The following is a 23877-nucleotide window of genomic DNA, read 5'->3' as shown; positions in this document are numbered from 1 at the left end:
CATCCGAGGTATAACTCGTGCCAAAACCAAATAAAAAGGAACGGATGCTCCGCCGTGACGATGCTACAACTACAACACGGATGTTGTGTATCTTTTACACATTTCTATTTAGTTTTTATGTTATGGAACAATGTCTGAGAAGCAAGTTCCTGTTATCACTTAGGTTATAGCTTGTTGCCCATCACCGTTTCCTCTGATGTAAAATATAAAGTTGTAGCATCACCTCTAAGAAAACGCTGATACTGGAGACTCCTTCCAAAAACGTTAAACAAACGTCTCCTTGCAGAAAACAGCACCATTTCAATTTGAACTGTTTCACAGGTTCCTTTGTACATTGGTACTTTAGAAATAATAAAGTGTAGGTGGTGGTCTACGTATTTAGTTTATTTAAACGCACTTCTGGTGTACATTAGAACCCACTCTTCTCCACCGTAGTCCTGTTGTAGCTAGCTAACGCGCTACTATTTAGCTAACGTTAAAAAGAACAAGCCTAGAAACTTCAGTTTACAAGCTTATCTTGTTTTATACCTTGAAGAAAGCATGACCTTAGTCTTACTTTTTCTTTAGGGGTGGTGGAGGAAAATAAAGGCTGTGTGTAAAGTCTTTCCAGGGGCAAAGCAGGAAGCGATAATTACCACATGCTCTACTTTCTTCTGTCCATTGTGATTTGTGTACTGTAATTAAAAACATGAGCTCTGGCACTCTTGGAGCCTGATTAAAATATTCTCTCTCTCTCTCTTTCTCTCTCTCTCACTCACACACTCACACTCACTCACTCACTCACTCACTCACACACACAAAACACAATAAGGAGAGTGAGAAGAAGATTTAGCAAGGGGATGGTAGATTTGATCAATTAAGAAAATTAACGGTTACAAAGACAGGTGTTTGTTCGAAGTTTGCGGATATTAACGCAATGTTTCAAAAAAAAAAAAAAAAAAAAAAAAGAGTCAATTGCAGACTGACAAGAAATCAAAAGAATCGATTTTTAATGCAGGACAGTATTTCCTATTTAATGGAAAAAGATCTCAGCTTTTGGCTTTCAAAGGTCAAATTGTGTCCCACAATGTCAAATCAGTCAGTCTGAAAGAAAAAAAGGTTGAGGAAATCTTGTACAATAAAGACCTTGAAAGCACTGAATCCGAATCATTTTTATTAAACAGGCAGAAACAAAGCCACACTAGAAAAGGCAATGTAATAAATGCATACTTCTATAATGTAAGAATACAGAAGGGGAAGTAAGGGTGAGCACCAATAAACAAACAAATAAATAAATAAATAAATAACGGTTAGCATTTGTGCGACAGAGAACGTTACCCTAAATGTTAGTCACTGAAAGCGAAATAAAACAAGAAATAAAATTGAAAGTATAGAACATGCTGAGGGGTTACGGTGTGCCACAGACTACTGTCCGAGCTCTATCAGAAGCAGAGGAGGAGTGAAAGCTCACTGATCCAGGCTTAGTTTCTAAGTTTACAATTGTATATATTATACACTGAAAGTTTCTCTTCGACCTCTGGTTATTGCCGTGATGTGTGGAAAACTGTCAGGGCAGCGATGGATGTCCTCTCGTGCTACTTCTTATCCCTTTGTTTCTGGAACAGAGACAGGACGGTCAGCTACAATATCGTACAACAGAAGTAATCGATGAATAAAATAATCACTCTACACAGTGGTCAAGTTTCATTTAAACAGCGGTGGTGTAGTTACATGTTTCAAATGTCCCGATGATCGACTGACGTGAACTTTTAGTCCTGTTACTGCTAGACAGATACTTTTGGACATAAACAGGGGTCATAAATGTGCTAAATCTTCCAGTTCTGTCTGAACGATTCTAGCCATATAAGCCAGATTCTGCTGTTTCAGCCTTCAGCTAAAAAAAAAAAGAAGGAAAAATCTGTCCTTTTGTATGAAAGAGTTGGTCAATATGATTCGTTTTGCTTACATTTAAATAGCGACCTAGTGCTAAATAGTGCTAAATTTTGAATACTTTCCATTTGTTAAAAAAAAATAAAACACCACACAATTCCCAAAGCTTGTTGATTTTTGTTTGTTATTTTACACATTTGACATAAATACACTAATTTGCTAGTTACACCATATAAAGTGCTTGTTTAACTCGGCACTGAACGTTCTGAAAACTCCTGAATCAATACCTAAATAAACTCCATTTTACTCAGCACTACAAGGGTGTGTGCAGAAAATGTGCTGCTTTAAAAGCACATTAAAAGCACTTCCTGTGCATAAATAAAAGAAGCAAGACGGACGCTCCTGTGATCTATACTCCCGTGCCATCTGTATTATCGCCTAGCAACAAGTAATTAAGGCGCTATTGCTAGGAAACCGTTTCAGCCACAAGGCGTCTATGGGGAGAACAGAAATCCCAGACACAACATGCTCGGTGGAGTTGGGTTCAAAATGCTGCCGTGTTTGATATCAGATAGAAATTAGTGACATAAACAAACCTGTGGATCGTTATAGGAGCGAAGACGGCAGTGTGTGTTTGTGTCTGACATAAAACACCTTGTTATACAGTGTAAAGTACATCAGATGTATTCTGATCGCAAACAATTTGATATAATTAATCCAAAAACGATAACAGAATACGTTTTCATGCAAAATGTGGACTTTTTACACACGTGTTCCTATCGCAGTTTTCGGATTCATTGTAAAATTGATATATCTTTATTTGTACTGCTATATGTACACATTCTTATGTACTTTAAAAGTCTTTATATTGCTTCTATCATTGTCATATGTTGTCCATTATAATTGCACACCAATTCTACCAAATTTTTACAAATTAAATAAAAATAAATAAATAAAATATAAAAAGGTCCTAATTCGCACTTATTTTCTTTTGCTAAAACCCTGGGCATCGGAATGCAATTATAAAAGAGTCTGGGCTCAGATTTAATATTCATGCCTGAGAGCGTCTCTCTTCAGGTACTTGCTGTGACGAGAGTACCTGTAAAGCTCAGCAGATTGAACTGTGTTTTCATCATCCGTTTGAAAAACAGATAATATAGAGTGTTTACAGTGTTACAGTGTTTACAGACCGATGAATGACAATCTAAAGAAAGAAACTGTGAGTTATGTAATAAGGGCTTTTATTTATTTGCTCTTAGAGATGCTGCAAAAAATATTTCTGTACCGATGAGCTTGTTCTCTCCCAGCATGGTTCTGACTAAAGGCACAAGACACTGGGTTCAGTGATGTCAAAATGATTAGACGTGCTACACTGATTAGACGTGTTACACTGATAAGTGATGCTACGCTGATTAAACGTGCTACACTGATTAGACGTGCTACACTGATTAGACGTGCTACACTGATTAGACGTGCTACACTGATTAGACGTGTTACACTGATTAGACGTGTTACACTGATAAGTGATGCTACGCTGATTAGACGTGCTACACTGATTAGACGTGTTACACTGATTAGACGCGTTACACTGATAAGTGATGCTACACTGATTAGACGTGCTACACTGATTAGACGTGTTACACTGATTAGACGTGTCACACTGATTAGACGTGTCACACTGATTAGACGTGTCACACTGATTAGATGTGTTACACTTATAAGTGATGCTACGCTGATTAGACGTGCTACACTGATTAGACGCGTTACACTGATAAGTGATGCTACACTGATTAGACGTGTCACACTGATTAGACGTGCTACACTGATTAGACGTGCTACACTGATAAGTGATGCTACACTGATTAGACGTGCTACACTGATTAGACGTGCTACACTGATTAGACGTGTCACACTGATTAGACGTGTCACACTGATTAGACGTGCTACATTGATTAGACGTGTCACACTGATTAGACGTGCTACACTGATAAGTGATGCTACACTGACTAGACGTGCTACACTGATTAGACGTGCTACACTGATTAGACGTGTCACACTGATTAGACGTGTCACACTGATTAGACGTGTTACACTGATTAGACGTGTTACACTGATTAGACGTGTTACACTGATAAGTGATGCTACGCTGATTAGACGTGCTACACTGATTAGACGTGCTACACTGATTAGACGCGTTACACTGATAAGTGATGCTACACTGATTAGACGTGTCACACTGATTAGACGTGCTACACTGATTAGACGTGCTACACTGATAAGTGATGCTACACTGATTAGACGTGCTACACTGATTAGACGTGTCACACTGATTAGACGTGCTACACTGATTAGACGTGCTACACTGATTAGACGTGCTACACTGATTAGACGTGCTACACTGATTAGATGTGCTACACTGATTAGACGTGTCACACTGATAAGTGATGCTACACTGATTAGACGTGCTACACTGATTAGACGTGCTACACTGATAAGTGATGCTACACTGATTAGACGTGCTACACTGATTAGACGTGCTACACTGATTAGACGTGTCACACTGATTAGACGTGTCACACTGATTAGACGTGCTACACTGATAAGTGATGCTACACTGACTAGACGTGCTACACTGATTAGACGTGCTACACTGATTAGACGTGCTACACTGATTAGACGCGTTACACTGATAAGTGATGCTACACTGATTAGACGTGTCACACTGATTAGACGTGCTACACTGATTAGACGTGCTACACTGATAAGTGATGCTACACTGATTAGACGTGCTACACTGATTAGACGTGTCACACTGATTAGACGTGCTACACTGATTAGACGTGCTACACTGATTAGACGTGCTACACTGATTAGACGTGCTACACTGATAAGTGATGCTACGCTGATTAGACGTGCTACACTGATTAGACGTGTCACACTGATAAGTGATGCTACACTGATTAGACGTGCTACACTGATTAGACGTGCTACACTGATTAGACGTGCTACACTGATTAGATGTGCTACACTGATTAGACGTGTCACACTGATAAGTGATGCTACACTGATTAGACGTGCTACACTGATTAGACGTGCTACACTGATAAGTGATGCTACACTGATTAGACGTGCTACACTGATTAGACGTGCTACACTGATTAGACGTGCTACACTGATTAGACGTGTCACACTGATAAGTGATGCTACACTGATTAGACGTGCTACACTGATTAGACGTGTTACACTGATAAGTGATGCTACACTGATTAGACGTGCTACACTGATTAGACGTGCTACACTGATTAGACGTGCTACACTGATTAGACGTGCTACACTGATTTATTAGACTTTACACTCATTAGACATAATAAATTGTTACACTGGTTAAACGTTAGTTAAGACTGATTAGTGATAGACTAATTTTTACATTTTTAATAACAATGCTAATACTGATACTGGCTGCTTAAGTCTGAGTCATTTTTAAAACAAAATCTGGCAGAATGAAAAAAAAAATGTTTGAAGATACGAGTCTTCAGTTTTTCCAGTAGCATGGTTATGTAAATAACCTTCATTTCTCTACTACTAATTTACTATGAATCACTGAATGGCAATGCAAAACAAGTCAATTATTGTCAAAACAATATCAAATTATTGTCCCTTTTCTTATTTCAGTAGCTAAATCTAAACCTGATCCGGTCCAAATCAGCAAGTCAGGACAAAAACATGAATAGTGTGGACTTTAGGGACACAGGCGTTTCCCACACCTGATTCCCACTAGAACATGATTAGAAGTTTTTGAATAACATCCAGCTGTTCTGGGTAGGATTGCACTGCGGAAGTTAGCTCAAATGGTAACAGATAAACCTGTAATTAACTATGAAAAGTTCCATTCAAAAGGGCACGAACTGAGGCCGAGGTGTGATAAAATACCCACGTGATAAACCTCTGAGGAAAAGAACATTCAGGTTCTTGTTTGTGAGCTGGAAAAGTGTGAACACAACCTTGTTTTGGAGGAATCATTGTTTTCCACAACTTTGTTTAGCATGTTTTTTTCTCACCTCTTCTCTTGGTTTGTCATCCTTCATCTTCTTCCTGGTCATGTGACCCCGGAAGCCGGCTTGGATCTTAGCTGCAGCTTTGTTAGCAGCTGGGTCGTCCAGTGGGATATCCATGATGTCTTCGTCTTGTGGCTGAGCACAGCCCTCCTAGAGAGCATAAAAATATAAATAAATCATTTAACTGTACTATTTAAAAATCAGTGCTGCTCAGAGTATTAACAATTATTTTGCTTTTCATAGACAGGAGTCTTAATCGTAAAGTATAAACAATTGTTGTGTGGTTTAGCCCTTTCCCTGAAAAAAATTGTAATTCCCTTCAGTTCAGGCACAAATTGAACGGGTGGGATGATACGCTCAATTGTGTTTTTCCAGAAGACCTTAACGATCTGTTATGAACCTAAATTCATAGTAATTATTATGTTACTCTCTTCACAGAATCATTACAGCAAGTTACGCCAGATGACATATTGTCATTATAGCGTAACAAACTAATCAGCATGGCATTTCTTAAAGCAATGAAATTCCAGCAATTCCCTTTAGTTTTATCTCTAATGAACCAGGCTGTAGTTAAACACATCCATCCTTCCTTGTGGGATTCTGTGAGAGCTTTTTTCGCCATTCCCGCATGGCCAGTGCTTGTCATCATTGCCCACTGAGGCCCGAATTTCCGACATCGCATCTAATTTAGCTAGTCTTCTGGGGGTTCACTGCACTGTAGGGACTGAAGTCTTGTGGATCCCAAGCTTCACCTAGGAACTTTGCGAAGAACGTTGTTGAGCAGAAAGGAAGCTTGAGGTTCCTTAGGGGCCGCTCTGCTATTACGGAGGGACAAACATGCGATATATTGTACGACAAACAAGGCCTCATGAGCCTGTCTTGCTCATTCTGCTCAAAAGCATTTCATAGAAGCCAAAGCTGAGAAACTGCACAAGACAATTTTTTTAGCTTGCAAACACCTTTCATATTCATATTAGAATTGGATAAGAAACGTGCCTAGCAACCAATATAGGCACAGCTACGAACCTGATTGACATGGAAACATCTTGTGTGAAATTGCACTTGCAAACGTGTATTGCTGTAACAGTGGCAGTTTGGAACATGCAAATGGCCATCTGTCTCATCCTTCACAAGCTTGATCTTTGGATTCGGCTCAGATAATGCAGTTAGTGTTAGTGTTTCCAGAAAGTTCTCAGCCCTCAAGTCAGAGCCCACGCTTATGCAACATTGTTCGCTGCTTGTGTTGCTCGCGATTCTTCGTGTCGCCGGGCTTTGACTGCAGAAATCGGCATCGGAAACGTCAATAACGTTGAACGTTGTTTCCAGCAAACATTGTGACAGATAATACGACAACACAAAGCTTTTCAGCAAAGCCACCTCAACTAAAGAGTGCAATTTCCGCCGTGCCTCGGCAACCCGAGCGGCAGTTTAATTACTACTTACAAAGCAGACTCACTGTGAATCTACTCATCCTTCTATCCAACACACACACACACACACACACACACACACACACAAAACACACACGTAAATCCTAGGTTAAATGGCATCTTGTAATTTTATTAACAAATCTTGTGCGCATTGATATAATCCGGTGATTTGAGTTTACACTCCAAACTACTGTCCAAGCTGCTGTCTTAAAAAAATTAATCAAAGCTTTCTGACCAATCAGAATCTGGAATTCAATAGCGTCACGGTATAAATATGAACGCCACGAGTCACTTTTAACATATATAAGTTTGTTTTGATTGTTATTTTTCATGCAAATCTAGGCTTTATCACGACACATACCGTGTATCGTAGAAATGCCTTCAACAATCACTTAAACACTTCAGGATGCAAGAATTTAAATACATCTGACATTAATCTTGAATTTTCTATTCTATTAATCTTTATATCATTCTTTATAATAACCTTTTTCTTCTATGTTTATGTAAAGCTGCTTTGAGACAACGTCAATTGTAAAAAAAAAAAAAAATGCTATACAAATAAATTCGAACATAATTTGAATCGAATTGAAGAATGTGAACAAAAACACTTCATCACATATCGTACAAATGCATCGCAGCTTGTTAACAAATGATGCAAAAAGTCATAAATGCACAAATGATGAAGTATGTAGGGAAATATACGGCTCTTTAAAAACGCCCACACGGAAACTGTGGGGGGAAAAAAAAACGATTTGTAAAACTGCTCATTGCATGTTGAGGTGTGGATTCATTATTGTCACAAAGCCAGTCATTTTTGCACAGACACATTTTTTTTGCATAGCTAAGTTTATACACAATCTCCTGTCGGTCACATTATAGTCTATAAGATAAGATTATACATGAAGAATTTAGATATGCATAAAAAGCTTATCAAAGAAACAAGTTCAAACAATATTCCACATCCTACACACACACACACACACACACACACTCACTCTCTCACACACTCACACACACACACTCTCTCTCTCTCTCTCACACACACACACTCACACATACACTCACACACACACACTCACTCACACACACTCTCTCTCTCACACACTCACACACACACACACACACACACACACTCTCTCTCTCTCACACACACTCACACATACACTCACACACACACACTCTCTCTCTCTCTCTCTCACACACACACACTCTCTCTCTCACACACACACTCACACAAACACTCTTTCATACACACACTCTCTCTCTCTCTCTCTCTCTCACACACACACACACACACACAGACACTTTCATATATACACACACACAATCTCTCTCTCTCTCTCTCTCTCTCTCACACACACACACACACACTCTTTCACACACACACACACACACACACACACACACACACACACACAGCAGCTGATTCTTATGTAACCGCTCAGCCAGTGCAGTTACCGTTCATTTACAGTTACAGTGACGTTAACATTCTATAGGCGACATTTTAAAACCTTGGAACAATTTTTCACCAGAGAGAAAAACCGACTTCAATTAGTTTATTTCGTCAATTTAAAAACTCCAAACTTTAAAGAATCCTCACAAGTTTGACCAAGAATGAGCTCTACTTACTTTTCGACAGTCCATGGCGAGGTAAAAAGAGTTTTTTTTGCTATAATTCGTGTGGACGTTGATGATAAAGTTGCCTTGAGGTAAGAGAAGCTCACTGAGGCGTTCTGTCAGAGCGGCTTCCTCTCTGATCTATAGCAGCTCCAGCTCCATCCCACCTCCGCGCCTCAACCTCGGCGACCAATCAGATTGTGCGCGTGGACAAGAGCAAACCTGAACAGCCAATCGGCTTCCGCGGCAGCTCAGGTAGCAACCAATCATCTTGAAGTATAATCGCTTACAAAAGATAACATCTGTTTTTGTAATTACAGATGTGACAAATAAAGTCAACAACAACAACAACAACAACAAACAGTGCGCGCACACACACACACACACACACACAAAACCACAAACACACACTCAAACACACACAACCACAAACACACACAACCACAGTTAACCTGAAGGCAACACACACAACCACAAACACACACACACAAACACACACACGTCATTTGGTGTTTTGGTGACTAAATGGCGTCTGATTGATCAGTGTAAAGATCAGTGTAAAGAATGGTTGTAAAAAAAATCTGACACCAATACTTATGTCAGATATTTATGTCAAATAATTACAATATTTAGTATTGAAAGAAAATACTTCATTCATCATACAAACATTTGGGTATGCTGATAAAGGACAATAGTCACTCACCATCAGTTTTATTCCCCTTTAAAGTGACAAAATGCCAAAACGAAAACAAATTCCATCAACATTTTACCTGTTTATAGTTGCATTTTATCGATGTGGAACACTTATAGCACCTATTAACAGCTTACCTTATACATTACATATTCCTTTTTGTATTTAGCTCCCAAACTTTCAAATAGTCTCTGATAGTGTTCGGGGCTCAGACACACTTTCCAAGATTAAATTTAGATTAAAAACTCATCTCTTTAGTCAGGCGTATACATAATGCATCCCATAATCTTGTGCTCTAATACATCTGACCAAATTCACATTATCATCTAGTGTTTGCTAATAATATGAACAGCAGATATGTTAATTCCTCTCCACTGCTTCTCTCTTTCTACCCATTCCGAGGCATCCAGAAATTGTACCAGCTCCGATTGTCTTCTGTGCCATGAAGATTTTGGACCTCCACTGAGATGAGGCCGACTCTGCGAGAATCCTGAGGCATCTGGAGATTTACCAGTTAGACTCTGCTATATTAAAGAGGAGATATCAACTCCATGTGGTCTTTGAGGACAACAACCTCCTCATTAATACAACATTTATCAGACTGTATATTTATAATCACACCCTCCAGTGTCACCCGTATGAGGATGAGGTTCCCTTTGAGTCTGGTTCCTCTCAAGGTTCCTTCCTTTACCATTCAAGGGAGTTTTTCCTCACCACAGTCACCTGAGTCACCTCAGACTTGCTCATTAGGGATAAATACAAACACATTTAAATATATCTAATATTAATCTTGAATTTTTGTATTATATTAATCTTTATATTATTCTTTATATTAACCGTTTGTTCTATGTTTATGTTCTGTAAAGCTGCTTTGAGACGATGTCAAGTGTAAAAAGGGCTACACAAATAAATTTGAATTGAATTGAACTGAATATTACTTACGTAGAGCAAAGCGACGTTCGTTTTAAACGTGCCGATGACTCTAAAAACCAACATTTTTTTTGTCGTCATATTTGGTTGACAAAATGAATTTTAGCCTGTGATTCGATTTAAACACTATAGATAAAATGGAGAGGAAGTCTGGACTGGCGATTGGTTGTGAGAGTTATTTGACAGAAAGAGAACTGTGGAGGAAGCTAAAATTTTCCTTGGTCATCTCATTCAGCGGGGGTGTGATGACAGATACTTGAGTGTGTCCTTTGTAGAAGAGAACTGTATCCTTGGGTGACTCCCACACACATCTTTACAAGTGTTTTACTTTAGAAAAAGGCTCTCGACAAAAGTATTGTTCCAAAATGCTGAAACGTGCAGATATATATTTTTTCTTTACTGACAAAATTATCTAGCCATGGAACAAAAAACAATTTGAACACTTCACACAGATGAGTAGGATGATTGTACAAATGATTGGTTTATTTTAACACTACATGTAACATCCATATACTACTTCTTTATGTCATCATCTAAAAAATACTTTATTACATCCCAAGAGAACATAAAGACATGGCATCTTTACCACAGAAGCGTTAAATGATGTTCACACCCTTGCAACTTGTTACCTCCTTCTTTTTTCTTCTCGTCTGGTGTGTAGCATTTACACGAGGTAACTAATGGAGAATGGGAGATAGTTAGTTAAACAATGGACAGAAATCTAGGATACACTCTTGTTTCCATAGTGTTTTTTTTTCCATTGGCATCACTTGCTTTGTTTATAGGCCAGTAATCCCCAAGGCCTGCATGTGGGTTGAGGTGGAACAAGATGAAACATTTACGCTACGATAACCTTACACCCCACATCACAGTTTACAGTATATGCACAGAATTTTATTTTTATTTTAATTTTTTCCAGCTTTCTAGAATAGTTTTAAGAGGATCTTAGTTATCAAGAATTATTATATAATGAATGAAATTATTTATATATTTTATAATGAAATCAATATAATGAAATTATTTCAAAATATTTTCCAAATGCCTTATTTTGTTTTTATTCATTCATTCATTCATCTTCTACCGCTTATCCGAACTACCTCGGGTCACAGGGAGCCTGTGCCTATCTCAGGCGTCATCGGGCATCAAGGCAGGATACACCCTGGACGGAGTGCCAACCCATCACAGGGCACACACACACTCTCATTCACTCACGCAATCACACACTACGGACAATTTTCCAGAGATGCCAATTAACCTACCATGCATGTCTTTGGACCAGGGGAGGAAACCGGAGTACCCGGAGGAAACCCCCAAGGCACGGGGAGAACAGGCAAACTCCACACACACAAGGTGGCGGTGGGAATCGAACCCCCAACCCTGGAGGTGTGAGGCGAACGTGCTAACCACTAAGCCACCGTGCCCCCCTTTGTTTTTATTGATTATCGTTATTATTGGATTAATCGTAAAATTAAGATTAATAATAACAATATTTTAAACTATGTACTAATATTTCAGTAGGCTAGAAAGTGCTTCTAAACAAAATCTAATATTTAACAGTTTGTAGATTGAAGATTGAAGATCAGTCACAGCAAAAAAAAAAAAAAAAAGCTTTACATTAAGGTTCTTTTTTCATTGTTCTAAAAATCAGAATTTGTTTTTTCTTTATAATGAGCAGTCAGACATTCCTCCAATGTCTGAGGAAAATACACAATTTGTGGGGACATCCAGTGCTCACCAAGACATATAAAACCCAGTGAACAATGAGGTTTATTTATTTATTTATTTTTAATATTAATATTGTTTATTTTTTTTATTGCACTTTCCTCTTTTTCTTCTTCTTATTAATATTATCTTACACTACCTTAAGCACACACATGCACACACCAGGAGTTAATGGATTTGCTGCCATCTAGTGTTCAGTGTTCATAAATACAATTTCTACTCCATGCATTCATAACAATTTGTTTAGTACTTCAGTGGTGTAGGTAGTAAAGTGAAACCAAATAAAATTGGTATTTGAAAACCTCTAACAGAAATATTGCACAAGGGACAAATGTTGACCAGGTTCATTATTCATGGTATGGAGTGTTTTTTCCTCTCATCAGCCAAACAGAGACACAAAGACACTGCATCCGAGAAGGAGGAGATGTTCTTGAGCGTAGCCTCAGAAAACAAAATATAAACAAAAATCACTTTCATAATTCCATCTGCATGTCATGAATCTTACTTTTTATGCTACATATGGTACATTCTAACAGTACAAAATGACACCACTTTGTGTTTGCCGTACGATTAAATCAGGAGCAAGGTTTAATAGTGTTGTATATTCTTTTAGACCTTCAGACCTTTTAGACCTTTCAACAAACTCAGTCCTAATGTTTACATGTTCTTTGGTGGATTAGCGCAATGTTCCTGATGACCGAAAATCTTCTAATGCGTCATTCAAAATTAGTTGTAGATTAAACGTAAATTACAACCAATTCCTCTGTGTGATTTGGGGGAATTTTTGTTTTATCCAAAGCTTTAAATGTCTGTAAAGCTCATTATAAGATGATTTAATCTTGAGTTTTATAAATCACTGCACACTACTTTGTATTCCAAATGATATGACAATTAGAAAAATGGATAGTCTCTAAACATTAAAGCATACCTGGGTGCTCTTCTTTGTCCGTTGGCAGAGGAGTGGAAGATTCTGAACAGAATATAAATATGATTTATTAACTATAGCTCAGGCATTCTGATAAGACCAGAAATAAATCATAATTATAAAGTGGGATGTATGAGAATAAAGTTTCTACTTAATCATTTTTTTCTTCCAAGAGACAACACAAAATCTCTATTTTTTACATCACTCACAAGATCAAAATCTCTTTTTTTTTTGGTTCGGAGAGGAGACAAAATGTATATATATGTCAATATATATAATCCATGCTAAATAGTCCATGCTAAATACCTGTCACCTGCACAAGCTCGATGATATAATCCAAGAAAGCATGACGCTTGCTCACTGAGCACACATGCTTCCCAAAGTCCTCCTCCTTCACCTTGTGGATGATGAGAGTGATGTTTCCTGGTGTGTAAAGTGCTGAGTAACCTTGCGTGCAGTTCCTGTAGTCCTTGTGCTTGATGAAATGACAGAGCAACTGGCTTTTGGGGCTCCTCCACTGTACAGAGAGCTGCTCAATAGCTCCATGTGCCTCATAATCATACTCACAGGGCATACTGAGAGTCTGCGTGAGTGGAGAATGAAGCTTCAGGGCTGTCGCTGTGACAGATAGACATGAGACAGGGCCATTAAATAAAGCCCCACAAACACTGGAGCCTGAAATCGATATTATTTTTAAAAAAATAATTTGATCAGGTGATGGTAAAGCTTTTTAAAAGCTTGTTTTATGTTGCCTCTAGTCATATTGTGTAAGACCTAGCAGAAGTTAAATGACAACAAGAACAACCACAACAACAGCAACAACAGCAACAACACCAACAATAAAAATAGTGTTAACATTATCAACAATGACATCAAAATAATTGTGTCTGTCCGTCCGTCCGTCTATCTATCTATCTATCTATCTATCTATCTATCTATCTATCTATCTATCTATCTATCTATCTATCTATCTATCTATCTATCTATCTCTCTGCCTGTCTATCTATCTATCTATCTATCTATCTATCTATCTATCTATCTATCTATCTATCTGTCTGCCTGTCTGCCTGTCTGTCTATCTATCTATCTATCTATCTATCTATCTATCTATCTATCTATCTATCTATCTATCTATCTATCTATCTTTCTGTCTGTCTGTCTGTCTGTCTGTCTGTCTGTCTGTCTGTCTGTCTATCTGTCTGTCTGTCTGCCTATCTATCTATCTATCTATCTATCTATCTATCTATCTATCTATCTATCTATCTGTCTGTCTGTCTGTCTGTCTGTCTGTCTGTCTGTCTGTCTGTCTATCTATCTATCTATCTATCTATCTATCTATCTATCTATCTATCTATCTATCTATCTATCTATTTACCAAACCAATGAACAAGACTTAAAAGAATTATATATTAGCAAATCCAGAAGTAAATTCTAAATAAAAAAAATCCAAGAACTTACCTCTGAACACAAAATGAACCAACATCATCAACATCAAGTCTTTCTTGTCCATGTGGTCTGCTGTCAAACTGAAATAAAGCACTCTTTCACTATTTATCATCTATTTTCTCTAAGCTTATCCTAAAACCCTCATCACATATAGAAACCTAGTCTGGTTCAAACCCGGCCTTTAGTTTTCGTTTCTTTATCCTGCTCTGAAAGGAGGGACATGCATCATAATTTGATCTGGGCTTATTCCTATTGGATCGTGGTCTATAATGGGCTTTCTATAATATCACTCATAAATTCATTACACACAGGGGAATTTACTCTGGGGATAAAGGGCTGCCCTTGGATGGACAATTACTGTATAATTAGGACTATAATGAAAAATAAGGGATTTAATAAAGTATATAGCTAATTTATTCCCTTATAAATAAATTAAAAAATTCACAGATGATTGTTTCACGTGACCGGGCTGCATAAGTACGTCTCTCTCTTTCCTTCTCTCTCGCTTTGCTCATCTGATGCATTTTGGCTGGAAAGACCCTGCTGACTCACAGAGATTTCACTTTGGATGTGCCCTTATCTATTACAGTCTAACGTTCACTTTGGAGAAAGTGAAAGGGCAAAGAAGTCATACCAGACACACACACACACACACACAGAAAATGTGTAGCACTCTGATATGATTCATAGAAGCATATACCACAGCGTAATTGTATCTTCAAATGTGATTGGTCACATGCTGTTGATGAATTTTCCCTAATAAGAACTTTTCCTTCTACGTTCGTTCTAATGTTATTCTATTCTAATCTATAGCAACAAATGTATTTACTAATAGTGACTTCACTATTAAGACAGAAATCACCATGTTTCCTGTGCAGATTTTTTTTTATTATGAATTATAGAAGGTGTCCCCAGTGTCAGTTTAAAGCCGTAGCTTCAGAAATGTATTCATTGTTTTGACTTATTTACTACAAAAGAAAGACTTATAAGTGTATATCAGCTATAACAATAACGATCGTGATCGTGAGCGTTCCACAACATTAAACGTAACTACAAATGGATAAACTGGAGCCTTTGGATATGCTGTTATTGGATAACAGTTGACATCTCAATGATAACACATGAAACCAACCTCTTGTTGATCATGTTCCTATACAACACCAGATCCCTGTGTGTTTCATTCATTACATATCAAACAGATTTTCATGGCCGGTATTTCTAGTGATTTTCATTTTGCATTATTGTCCAAGAAACTAATTTCATTCATTCTAAATTGACAATATGGAGGTATAAATTCCTTCAGGTGCTATCCAGAGGATTCTAGTTACTGAAGTTAGCATGTAATATTCCCAAATGAGGAATTGGATGAGCTCTGAATCGCTCCAAGCTGACAGCTCGACTAGATAACGTCATTATAGACCGCATTAATCTTCAAGAACCTCGGGCTAAAATTAAAGCTGTCAAAGTCATTAAAGAGCGGAGCTATCTTTTAGATTAAGTAAATAATGAACAGACACCGAGACAAAATACGTGAGATTAATTGGATTTGACAGACACTCAACGTCCTAAATCTTAGTGCCTTAGAGATCTCAAATTTTGATAAGGGATAAACTTATTAGCAAGAGAAAGACATTGCACACTCAGTCGTTCTTTCTTACTGCTGCAGCCTCACTGCAGTTAGTTTACAGAAACCTTATCACATACAGTATGTTAGCACTATCATTCTTGAGGTTGGTGGAAACAATTCACCCAAACCGTCATCAGTAGACACATTGGGCTGTGCAGCTTACAACTGCTACCGCTAGCTTTATAGGACAATTAACTTTTCATATGTACTGCTTGTAAGCACAGTACCTTCATAATAAAGAGGATACATACTGTACAGGCCACTAGCTGTACATCACTTTACCCACTGGAGGGCAAGATCTTCCCACAAGTCGTTTTTCCTGGTTTTCATATACAGAAAGTTATTTTTTTCATAAATAATACTGGAGCTCTTCTTAAGTATCGTCAGGTGATATATATTTTAGAGCTCCTCGTGGTATTGTTCCATCGCCAAATAATGATAACAAGGCAAGCTTTAGAAAGCCAACCGAGCTCCTGATCTTCTTCCACACCTCTTGTTCAATTATCTTGTGTGTTGTAATTCAGTTAATGTTTTTTTTTTTTTAAAGTGTATTTATGCTCACGGTGGTATTTACAGTCGGATTTGGAGCCCAGCTAATATCTCTTTCAGAGCACAGAAACTGGCAATTATTATTTATTGAAAATTTTAATTGGTTGTGCAGGATTGCTGAGAGTCCTGTCATGTTTGAAGAACACAAATAAAACACTTGACAATTTAATGGCTGCCGTCTGGGTTAACCCTCTTGAGTATTCCATAATCTCTAGGATTCCTATAACAAACACTTATTCATTATTTTTTTTTTTGCTTCCCGGCTTGTTCATTGTTAATTACGCAACAGAGCCACCAGTAATTGGTTGGCAGCCACCTGGCCTGTGGTTGACTTCCTTCCTGTGAAATTTTATCCATGGCACACTCCACTGAACCATGCACGCCTACAGAATTCCTTCATCCATACAGATGAAGCTCAGAGCTTCTTGGTCATTTAACGGTTATTTCATTTCTACAAGATCTTAAAATAATCCAGTGGATCTCATTGTATACTGTGTATAATAAAAAGCACAATAATTATAATAATACATTGTGCACCCTTATTTTCTTCTTTACAACACAATGTAGTACTAAATGTAGCCCAGAATATTATTTCATAATAGAATCTATGATTAACTGATAACTGCTAGTAAACTAGCTTATATTGCTCACAGATAGACACAAATTGGTTTCCTCAGCATTCTCATATTCTCAATTCGCATTGTTACTGTGACAGCCAAACCTGTCACTGTATGCCATACCACCTGAGATTTTGTTTATCACTGACATTAGCTAACTAGCTACCTTCTAGTATGTGGGTTTGATGGCTAAAATGATCCCAAGAATCATGCCATTCTTAGACGCAGAGATGGGGGACTCGAGTCATATGACTTGACTCGAGTCAGACTTAAGTGACTTGAGACTTGACTCGGACTTGAGTTAAATGACTCAGAGATGGGGGACTCGACTTGACTCGAGTCAGACTTAAGTCGCAAATTTGAGACTTGAGACTTCTCACTCACTCACTCATTTTCTACCGCTTATCCGAACTACCTCGGGTCACGGGGAGCCTGTGCCTATCTCAGGCGTCATCGGGCATCAAGGCAGGATACACCCTGGACGGAGTACCAACCCATCGCAGGGCACACACACACTCTCATTCACTCACGCAATCACACTCTACGGACAATTTTCAAGAGATGCCAATCAACCTACCATGCATGTCTTTGGACTGGTGGAGGAAACCGGAGAGCCCGGAGGAAACCCCCGAGGCACGGGGAGAACATGCAAACTCCAAACACACAAGGTGGAGGCAGGAATCGAACCCACAACCCTGGAGGTGTGAGGCGAACGTGCTAACCTCTAAGCCTCCGTGCACCCCCAGACTTGAGACTTGCTTGACAAATATTAAAAAAAGACTCGATTTGACTTTGACGTGACATTCATGACTTGAGACTTACTTGTGACTTGCACATGTATGACTTACTCCCACCTCTGCTTAGACGTCACTAAGCATAAAGAAATCTGTGAAGCTGTAAGCTCAGAATTAATGATCGTTCAATATTTCTTTTACATTCTTACATAGAATATGCGCTGGGTTAACAAATTTAAAACAAACACCAATTATGAGGTTCTTTAAGAGACTCCAGTCTTGGTTTAATATATATATATATTTTTTTTTTTAATGTGAAATGTAGACTCTATAATCCTATACAACAAAACTATAGCCAAGCATGCTAATTATATTCTAGGGTGTTTTGTTCTGGGTAGCTTGATGCTGGATTCATCTGCTTGATGAATTATTGTTATTATTATTAATACTTTCTACACCTACCTGTAAGGTTCAACCTCCATATTGTGCTGATTATTAACTAATGGACTTGCGATTCAATCCAAGTCATCTCTTTCGATTTTAAAGAAAAGAAATCCTGTCAAAATGAAAATAAAAATTCTATGTAATAGGTAACAGAAAAAAATAATTTAGCCAGCTCATATTGATTACATGTGGAACAGTTAAGTTTACAATTGTCTCAATTTTCTAAATATAATGCTTTAAAAATACCAGTCTTTAACAAGCGAAAGGCTGTGCCGATTGTCATCTGTGGTAAAAAAAAATGACACATTATATGACAAGAGCACAAATGATCTGAGGTTTAATTTTGGAAGCTCTCATCTTTTACTAATGTTATATTTGAGAGCATGCCAGTGTGATAAGCATGGCACCGGAGTACTAGCCAATTCTAGCTGCTGAGTGATTAGCTGCTCTAAAATTGCTTTCCAGTTGGCTCCTTGTATCTGGTTGAGATGGAATTCTCTGGTAAATTTACAGGTTCTAGTAGATATATATAGTAGATATATTTATACGGCCAACCTGCTGTTCTGAAAGCTTCAAGCCAGGTTGCATAATTACTCTCAATTGCTAGTTATTTCAGGGGGGCACAGTGGCTTAGTGGTTAGCACGTTTGCCTCACACCTCCAGGGTTGGGGGTTCGATTCCCACCTCCACCTTGTGTGTGTGGAGTTTGCATGTTCTCCCCGTGCCTCGGGGGTTTCCTCCGGGTACTCCGGTTTCCTCCCCGGTCCAAAGACATGCATGGTAGGTTGATTGGCATCTCTGGAAAATTGTCCGTAGTGTGTGATTGCGTGAGCGAATGAGAGTGTGTGTGTGTGCCCTGCGATGGGTTGGCACTCCGTCCAGGGTGTATCCTGCCTTGATGCCCGATGATGCCTGAGATAGACACAGGCTCCCCGTGACCAGAGGTAGTTCGGATAAGCGGTAGAAAATGAATGAATGAATGCTAGTTATTTCCAATTAAATTCATTTAACAGTTTGCTGTTGAAATCCCAACGTTATTACTACTGAACTTTTAGTCTCATTACATGACCTGACAGCACATCATTCATTCATGCAAGAAGAAATAGAAGCAAGGATTTTCTGCAAGGACTGTAGATTTATTCAGAACTGTACATTTTAGTGTTTAAAATGTGAATTAGAAAACGGTTTTCTGCGTAATATCTTTGGTATGTGGTTGCATACCATGGCAACATGACATGAAGCAAGTACACCATTTGGGATTGAATAATTTAGTAATTTGAATTTATGCCACCGAGATATAAACTGTGATATAAAGCATCACTTAACACTAATACTTTCAACGTCAAGCTATTGATAAATTTTAGGCCTTTCATCTAATATCATCTGTCACTGCATAATCCATACAGACGTGTATGTACACATGAATATTTATACGACCAAACGAAAATCACATGGCATCCTCTTTTAAAAATGTCCCTTTAGTTCATCTCATTCTCCTAGTAATATAATGTTATGCATGCCCTAACCACCCCCCCCCCCCCACCCCCCATCCTTTCTTTCGTGCTGTGAAAGAGAGGGAGGATATTCCTTCAGGTTCATAAGAAGAACCATGTAGCGCTTACTACTAAAACAATAGATTTTTTGCCTCAAGTACATCATCCATGTCCCTATGTGTTAAGACATAAAGAAAATAAAGAGATTCCTGCTGTTAATACACGATTAAAGGGTGTATAGAAAAACAAAGACCTTAATCTGCTTTCCTGCTGAAATATTAGCAGTGTCACCTCGTTTCTCCAAGGAACCCCCAAGAAACAGCTGAGCATCACAGGAAAACAATATCATAAAATAATAAACAGGATTTTACATCGTAAACTGTGCGTTTAATAAAAAAATACCTCATTGTGCGCCGCATCTGAAAAACTCCTACAGAGTAAGTTTCTAAAATACTTTTCAAAACTGGCCATGTGTATTATATAAATAAATAAATGCTCACTTATTTTTTTTTTTTTTTATGTCCAGGTCACTTGTCCATCATTAATTAGACCAACAAGCTGCCAGTAACAGGATGCTGGCCATCTGGCCTCTGGGTTGACTTTGTCCCTGTGAAATGGTGTCTTGCCATGTCACGCTCCACTGAAAAACACCCACACATGCCTGCAACATTCATCCATCCAAGTTCAACAACCTTTCATAGCCAGAATAGTGTTTTGGCCAAAACCCAGTTCTGTTTCTCTGAGCCATTTGCTATGACCTCCGAACTGTTTGGTAAAATGACAGACTGAATTCAATACAGTTAACTGATGACAAAGGCAATAAAAGCTTGTTAGTGAAAAGGGCAAAAGCTCATACTTGGATTTGACAGACAGATGACATTGAAACACCTTTGAGGTGGGCTGAAATTGACCGTGAACGTGCATTGATGCCGTAATGGAAAAACAACATTGCATTGTGCCGGGTTGATGAATAGAGAAGGCTCACGTATGGCTAATTTCCAGTGACTGGCTCTCCTTGGGGGATTACACTGTGGGATTACATGCCTTTTCATTCATCAGGTCTTGTGTATCAACCGATTGGACGGCAGCTACTAATGATTTTCTACAAAATATTATTTTATTATTAACTAGACATTTTTTAGGCACTTAGACACTATAAATTATTATTATTTTTTTAATTTTGGCTTGATTAAGGTTGTTCTTTGAGGAAATAAGGCTGAAGTTTGCTTCTTAATACATTGGAGAAAGTAAGATTTTTTTGTAAGAAAATATGAACTGAAATTCGTACATAAATATTTACATTTAATATTTACATTTCCGAATTCTCTGCACAAAATAATAGTCGCTGATTCGTTTTGAAATGCGCACAGATAAATGGAAATGTGCACTTCTTTCACAATAGGTTTATTTTTTTTTTGGCTTTCGGAAACTTTTTGTGCCGAAAAGCTACGTATGTGAGATATACACTGTAACCATGACAACATGGCTAGCCAGCGAACGTTGGATTAAGAAATCGTCTCAGTTAAACCACCCATGCTGTGTTAGTCCGTATTGGACCCTAGGCTGCATTTTCAAATTGGTTTATTCATCAAAATCGGATTATTTTTAACTCAGCTACAGTATTTTAGAGTGTGTAAAAGAAAGAGAGCACAATTCTGTGACACCTCATCATTGCACCAAAACAATGATAAATTGGGATGCGTTTAAATACCGTACAATTACGTATTTGAAACAAATGCAATCTAGAGAAATGAGGCGACAAATTTAGTTAAGCTAATTACCCGATCCAATCTAGTAACGTAATGTGATTTTAATGGCTGCTGACATGCTCGTGTTCATCAGTACGGTACTATAGCACCAACCAATGCAAATACTTTTCTCTTCGGTTAACTACAGTTGCACATCTTATGTCATTTATTAGTGACTGCATGGCTTCACTATCACGCATATAATGTGAGTAATCGAATTTCAAGCAATTTCTCAGTCCAGTTGCAGCTCACAACTAGGCTTTCTGCTTAAGATACGTATGTACAATATGCATGCATATATTTCGTTAGCCTCAACAGATCAGCATGAAGCCGTCTTAATGCTCTTGCTATGGAAGCAGATTTTTGTACTGGCGAATTACGTCCAGCATGGCTTCCAGCATTTGCTCTCACTGACAGGCAGTAATGTTTACTGCTAATTACTAATGCAATTTATCAACCATGGCTTATCACAGCGTGTGGCAATAAGACACGTGTGATCACAGTTTAATGAGCCCCATCACACTTGCATATGGAATGAGTCCCAAATGATGGGACAGAATATAAAATGACTAAAAGAAAAGACAAACCTTTGCAAAATCTAAAGCCGTAATCAATGTAGGAGGTCTGGGAAATCATTAAGCACATAATGAATTGATCCAAATACTCTTCATTGATGTTTCGTTGTAGTTAATCCACTACCCACTATCTGCATTGATTCAAAAGCCTTTTCTGAGGACCGAGAGCTGGTGTCTATGTGAATGAGGTTAATTTGCATCACACTAGACATGTGTTTGGACCTGATAGTGTCTCCAACGACTGCTTGAATTTCTGTTTAAGATGCTTGTCTTCTGGAGTGAAAGTTGTAGATGCTAGATTGTGTTTGCCTTTGAAAATAGGATTTTCGAAAAGAAAACTCTAGACAGCAGAAAAAAAAAACAGAGCAGAGATTCGCTTTAGTGGACAAAACAAGACAGACAACAGTGTGGGAATAAGAAAACATGTAGAACATGTTGTAGGTCAACTGATATTTAACTGCTGTGTCCGGACATGTTTGGCTTTAGAATCAACCAACTGAATCGAATATCTTACTTTATACAGTACAGTAAGCTGATTCTAGCATGTTGTTGGAGAGGATACAGATGTAATGATTGCTAGCTGATTTGTTTTCATTCCTCAAGATGTACTGTATGCCAATCAGGAGTAGGAAAACAGCAATGTAGATGTGACTGCTATTTAATAATCAGTATAATCTTCATTTTGATCTTTTTTTACAAGTTAAAGTTACCACAGTCGTAACAAAGTAGTAGGAAAACATGACAACAATGTTTAACAAAGGCACATGATTCATGATAAAAAAGTGTTTTTTTTTTTTTTTTATGTAGGTTGTAATTTTGAATTTTAAATTTCGTAGAGACGCTAGAATGATTTGGTATGAAATTCAATTAAATGACATTTTTATTAGAAATCCTAAACTTTTTATGTGAAAATGGTTTGTACATTTAACCATCATTTATACCACCGAGCTTCTGAATGCTCAATTCTGATTGGTCAAATGGTCTTGATTATTGTTTTATAACAGAAGCAGATATTTTTTTCCCTTTTTTTTTTTTTTTTTTTAAATTTTATTAACTTTGTGAGGGGGGGCACGGTGGCTTAGTGGTTAGCACGTTCGCCTCACACCTCCAGGGTTGGGGGTTCGATTCCCGCCTCCACCTTGTGTGTGTGGAGTTTGCATGTTCTCCCCGTGCCTCGGGGGTTTCCTCCGGGTACTCCGGTTTCCTCCCCCGGTCCAAAGACATGCATGGTAGGTTGATTGACATCTCTGGAAAAATTGTCTGTAGTGTGTGAGTGTGTGAGTGAATGAGAGTGTGTGTGTGCCCTGCGATGGGTTGGCACTCCGTCCAGGGTGTATCCTGCCTTGATGCCCGATGACACCTGAGATAGGCACAGGCTCCCCGTGACCCGAGGTAGTTTGGATAA

The 23877-nt window shown here is 38.2% G+C and overlaps 2 protein-coding genes across 2 annotated transcripts in view; both read right to left on the bottom strand.

The window, feature by feature from the left end:
• slc37a2 (solute carrier family 37 member 2) overlaps positions 1-23877 on the bottom strand; it is a 117724-nt gene that overhangs the window by 34127 nt on the left and 59720 nt on the right. The window lies entirely within an intron of this gene.
• Positions 973-9122, bottom strand: nrgna (neurogranin (protein kinase C substrate, RC3) a). Its single transcript, XM_060863106.1, has 3 exons — positions 8984-9122; positions 5928-6074; positions 973-1595 (listed from the first exon to the last, which is right to left on the bottom strand). Exons 1-3 carry the CDS (start codon positions 8996-8998, stop codon positions 1575-1577), a joined length of 183 nt encoding a protein of 60 aa, XP_060719089.1. The 5' UTR covers positions 8999-9122; the 3' UTR covers positions 973-1574.

This window comes from Tachysurus vachellii, chromosome 26 (assembly GCF_030014155.1).
Source record: "Tachysurus vachellii isolate PV-2020 chromosome 26, HZAU_Pvac_v1, whole genome shotgun sequence".
NCBI lineage: Eukaryota > Metazoa > Chordata > Actinopteri > Siluriformes > Bagridae > Tachysurus > Tachysurus vachellii.
The sequence above is the reverse complement of the archived record's forward strand: the minus strand, read 5'-3'. Positions and strand labels throughout refer to the sequence as shown.